The sequence below is a fragment of the Myotis lucifugus genome, unplaced genomic scaffold (genome assembly GCF_000147115.1).
Source record: "Myotis lucifugus unplaced genomic scaffold, Myoluc2.0 scaffold_729, whole genome shotgun sequence".
Taxonomy (NCBI): domain Eukaryota; kingdom Metazoa; phylum Chordata; class Mammalia; order Chiroptera; family Vespertilionidae; genus Myotis; species Myotis lucifugus.
In genome coordinates, this window is record NW_005871777.1 from 11,916 (window position 1) to 17,157 (window position 5,242).

Sequence of the window (5,242 nt, forward strand, 5' to 3'; positions counted from 1 at the left end):
ATCCCTGGCCCTTACTGGAGCGCCTGGGGGAGGCAACCAATCTATGTCTCTCTCATTCTCTCTCTCTGTATCTTCCCCTCCCTTCCTCTCTCTCTAAACCCATGGGGAAAATATACTCGAGTGAGGATAAATAAATAAATAAAAATAAAAACCACAGGAAGGGCTAGGAACGCTGCTGGACCAAACCTTATGGGCTCTCCCCCGGAGGAGCCAGTCAGGTGAATTACAGTTGAGTTGGAATCGCCGGAAGGGGCTCCTGCTTGGCGTGAGGAATGACCTCTGACACCTCCGCAAAGATTCTTAGTTGCTTATGAACAGCCAAGATTCAGGTCAGAAGGAGGATGTGTGCCTTCGGAGCGGAACAAGTTCAGCTCTCACTTATACAGTGAAGGTTTTTTGCTCAGACTCTCAGAAAGCAAATCCAAATGAAAACCCAGAGTCAAAAACCAGCCACCCATGTTTCCTCTTGTCTCTCCTTAGCCTTGATTCTGTCAACGCTTAACCTTAGTTCCACCTTGGGGATTTGAAAATACAGCTTAACTAAAGTCGAACCCTCTATCACAAGCAAAGGAAGGTTCTGGATTCAAGAGACAACTTAGCCAAATTCACCTGACTGGCAGGGAACTGGTGGCCCAACGGGCCCTTTGCTGGATCCTAGCACCGGTCTGGGTCTGCTGGGCGGTCCTGTGTGACCGTTGGAATCCTGCCGCAGTAAGCCAAGTAAATATCCATGTAGGCAGCATTCAACCCTGTGCAGAATTTTTGTGAGTTTATTGGCGCCCAACTGTCAACAGTGGCCGGAAAACAAAATCTCACTGTATTGAGGTAGTGCTCCAAGAATGGCAGTATTGCACCTGCTTTTACACATACAATCAAAAGTGGAGATGTATGTGGGTCACATGAAATCCATTGCTTAGGGAGGCAGGAGGAAGCAAAGCAGGGAAATCTCTGGGATTAGATAAAAAGTAAAACGAGAGACACATACCTCACTTACACAGGTGCTCACAGGATAGTTAGCAATGAACTCAATAGCAATGAGCAGCTTTGTGGTCTCTGCAGGGCACAGAGCAGTGCCTGTGCTCCTAGGTGACGAGAAAAAGGGAAATTCCTTTAACATTCCAAAGGTATGTTATCACAGATGCCAAAAGACAACAGACAGGCTCAGTTAAGGTAAAGATTGACCTCTGTCAGGGAAGATACTGGCCTAGCACATGCCTACACACCATAAACTGTGTTTAGGTAACACATTTTAATTTCAGGCTAACTTTGTGGTTAATTTAGGTCTCTGAGTTTGAAAGGCCACCATGCAGGCCTTACCTGTGCTAGTCACAGATGAGCGTGTGACTATTTGTCATTTACTCTCTCCTTCGATCACTTGTGCCCCACCTCTGTCCACCAATCATGTCCCTCCTCTGTCCCACCACAGGGGGAGAAACCATCAAGTACCTGTTCGCTGGAAGCAGCTGCAGCTTCCTCGCCACCTGCGGGCCTGGCCCGCTTGCCCACTGTGCCCAACACGCCAGTGCCCATGACCTTCTTCTCTACCTGGGAGGTGGACTGCTCCAGACCTAGCAGCGTGCCCAGATTGTGCACCTTCACTTTAAAGAAGCTGGTGGTCTTGAAGGAGCTGGAGAAGGAGCTCATCTCCATGGTGATAGCAGTGCAGATGCAGGGCTCCAAGGGCAGCTTGAGATCGCACGAGATTGTGCTGCCCAGCAGTGGACCAGTGGAGACTGACCTGGCACTGACCTTCTCCCTGGAGTACTCCCACTTCCTCAAGAGAGGAGGCAACAAGCTGCAGATCATGCTGCAGCAGAGGAAGTTCAATAACAAACAGACAATCCTGGGCTACAAGACACTGGCCACAGGTGCCATCCACATGGCTGAGTTGATACAGCGACCCCCCGACTGTGGCCAGGTGCTGCGCCTCAGCAGCAGGATCCAGGGGTCCTCCATCACGGTGGCTGAGATCTGGATCTCCTCCCTGTCCAGTCAGCCCATCGACGACGAGGATGGCAGCATGCAGGGCAGCCCCAAGGCCAAGTCCATGGATAGCTACATGGAGGGGAAATCTGAAAGCTTCACTGAGCTGGACGCCAGCTACAATCTCACACACAGGCAGGACCTGGAAGAAGCTGACTTTGACCTGGAGCAGCCCAAGAAGCAGCAGCGATGCCTGCAACAAAACTTGAAGCAGAAAGTCATGGCACTGCTTCCCAGGTCCAACATGTCAGAAGAGGTCCTGGACTCGGATCAGGACCCTACAGAGCATGCCCCCGAGCTGGAGGAGGACCTGGACCTTCTCTCTGACATCCTTGAGAATCCCAGCAACAGTGTCCCAGACATAGAGGACGAAAGCAGCATCCTCAGCAACACCAAGCCCAAGACCAGACAATACTTTGATGGACTGGAAGACTCCAGCTTGCAGACGGAGACAAGGAGCTTACACAGTGCCCGGAGGCAGAAGGAGCCTCCTCGGCCGGCAAACATGCCCATGAAGACCCAGGGCCCAGGCAGTAAGCTGTTCAGTGGCAATGTCTCTGATTTGATGGGCTACAGCACCCCACGCACCGCCGAGGTGGTCAAGAGCTGGATCTTGTCCCTATCTAGACAGACCGTTGACCATCTGGACAACGCCATGCCGGCCGGCACCAGGGTGGAGGCCGCCCATAACTTCTCTGAGGGAGAGTCTGAGATCGTCTTCTCTGAGCTGAAGGTCAGCTATAATGCCGCCCACAGGCATGACCTGGACGAGGATGACTTGGACCTGGAGAACCCGATAGGAAGGAGGAGATCCACCATCAGGCAACAGAACTACCAGCAGAGAGTCGCAGAGTGGCTGGGCAGGTACCAAATGACGGTGGAGGTCCTGGACTCGGAGCAGGAGTCTGAGGAGCAAGTCCCTGATGTGGACAAGGACCTGGCCTTTCTGTTTGAGAGCGTGGTGTGCCCCAGCGACAGTGGCTCAGACATGGAGGATGATGACCGCCTCCCAACCCCTCCCATGCCTGAGCTCATGACATATTCTGAAAGCCTGTCCAGCTCAGATATGGAGGAGGACGACAGAGTCCTCAGGACCCACAGGCCCAGATTATACTGTGAAAGCCTGTCAAGCGACAGTGACTCCGAATGGGTGGCCCACAGGGTGCCCAACCCTGGGCCCCAGCCGGCACAGCCTGAGGACAGCCCGGAGGCAGGGACCTCTGGCCAGGACATGCTCACTAAGAGTCGCAACACCAAGACCGAGTCTCTGGTCATCCCTTCCACCAGCTCCAAGGGGAAGCAGCCCGCCCGCCGGGGCTGGAGCAGGTCCCTGAATGAGTCGGCCAACAGCCTGGTCAAGGAGCACTGTCCAGTCCCACAGAGCCAACTGGAGGACCCCAGGAAGACTGTGTTCGACCAACTGAACCACAGCCTCATCTCCAACGACTATCTGCCCAAGAACATCATCCTCATCAACACCTCCGACAGGCAGGGGCAGTCCCTGTCGGATGTCCTGCAGCAGCACACGCTGCCCGTCGTGTGCACCGGCTCCATGGTGGATGTCCAGGAGGCCTTCAGCTCCATCATCTCCTGGATACAAAGATACCGCAACTGCAATACCGAGGCCACAATGCCAGTGAAGATCGCGGTGGCGGGGGACCAGCAGTACTTCAGCACCGTGCTGCGGGTCTTTGTGGAGCAGCTGTCCCACAAGGCCCCGGACTGGCTGGACTCCATGCGATTCCTGGTCATCCCGCTGGGTTCCCACCCCTTGGCCAGGTACCTGGGCTCCGTGGATTGCCGCTACCACAAACTCCTACGGGACCTGGCCTGGTGGGAACTGTTCTTCCACCTGGAGGCCCAGGATGCTGTGCAGAACATTGTGTTGAAAATCAGAGAGTACCTCACAGGGGCCAACTGTGTCCTCCAGCTGCCCATCGCAGAGGCCATGCTCATCTCTAAGCCGAAGACCCTGGACGAGTTGTCCTCACAGAAGTTCATTCCCTTTGTGTGGGCAGTGAAAGTTGGAAGTGTGGAGCCAATTTCAGCCACTTCAGGAGACTCAGCTGAAGCGGTCCCCTCATGCTCCAATGTGCTTCTGTCCACCGCCAGGGAGGCCACACACAAGCTAATTTCCTTGTCGTCAGTGAATGGGGGCCTGTCCTCCCCCGGCCAGAGTGTGGGTGCTGAGCTGATGGAGTTGCAGGTGGATTACTGGGAGGCAGCCCAGCCCACCAACAGGAAGAGGAACGAGGAGAAGGGAGACCTGCCTGCCACCAAAAACACACTCCGGGGCACCTTCCGGTCTCTCCAGGTCAGCAGGCTGCCCAGCAGCGGCGAGGCTGCAGCCGCGCTCACAATGTCCATGACTGTGACCACCGAGGAGAAGAAAAAGAAGGTGATGTCTTTGTCCAAGAAAGACAAGGGCACAGACTTGGAGTCCAAAAGCCAGTGCATCCAGGGCATTGGCCGCTTGGTCTGCTCTGCCAAGAACCAGGAGCACAGGCAGCGGGTGCTCATTGATGGCGTGGAGTGGAACGACGTGACGTTCTTCCAGCTGGCAGCCCAGTGGTCCTCCCACGTCAAGCACTTCCCCGTCTGCATCTTCGAACACAACAATTCCACCTTCTAGCCCCGTCCCTCCCTCTGCCCTTTACCCTGCCTGGGCCAAGCCCAGGAGGACCCAGCTGCTTTTCTGTCAACAGTTCAGTTAACTATAGACACAGACCGTGGAAACACAGAAAAACTGTTTTGAATTTGAATGCGCTCACAGCCTGGAACCTAAGGGGGTTGCCCTCAATGGGACCCCCAAATGCTCTGTTCAAAAACCAGAACACTCCGGCAGGTGGGAGGTCAGGACATCATAGTTGAGATGGAGCATCATGGAAGGTGTGTTTTGGCCTCAGGACCCCCAGCACTGTCAGTGAGAAGGGTTCTGGCCTTGGAGACCTGTCCTTCCTGGGAACCAGGGCTCAGCTTAGCCCTGAGAGCTGGCACCAGCTTGTGTCCAGACTCAGAGCTGGGTGGACAGAGGCAAAGGGCTGGGCTCCCATTGGAGTATCTGCAGCACGACACGGAGGCCAGCCAGCCCAGCCTTGGACCCCAGCTGCCAACCAACCAAGTGGCCCCAGCACCATCCACTTATGGTTCCCAATGAACTCCTGTCTCACAGGGCGAAATAAAAAGAGCTGTATGGTGCAGATCACACAGGCACACGGGCTGGACAAACCAGTGCCCTCCTCGCTGGGCAGCGACCCAC

General features: G+C 55.0%; 1 protein-coding gene across 1 annotated transcript; it reads left to right on the forward strand.

Annotated features, from left to right (window-relative positions):
- The first annotated feature begins 1,519 nt into the window (after positions 1–1,519).
- On the forward strand, positions 1,520–4,615 carry LOC102429262 (phosphofurin acidic cluster sorting protein 2-like). The gene is made up of 2 exons (XM_014447937.2): positions 1,520–2,520; positions 3,106–4,615. Exons 1-2 carry the CDS (start codon positions 1,529–1,531, stop codon positions 4,613–4,615), a joined length of 2,502 nt encoding a protein of 833 aa, XP_014303423.1. The 5' UTR covers positions 1,520–1,528.
- The last annotated feature ends 627 nt before the right edge of the window (positions 4,616–5,242 follow it).

Coding starts and splice junctions, on each gene's coding strand:
- LOC102429262 (XM_014447937.2), top strand. CDS start 1,529: ATGACCTTCTTCTCTACCTGGGAGGTGGACTGCTCCAGACCTAGCAGC. Junction 2,521..3,105: donor ACCCAGGGCCCAGGCAGTAA/GCTGTTCAGTGG, acceptor ATACTGTGAAAG/CCTGTCAAGCGACAGTGACT.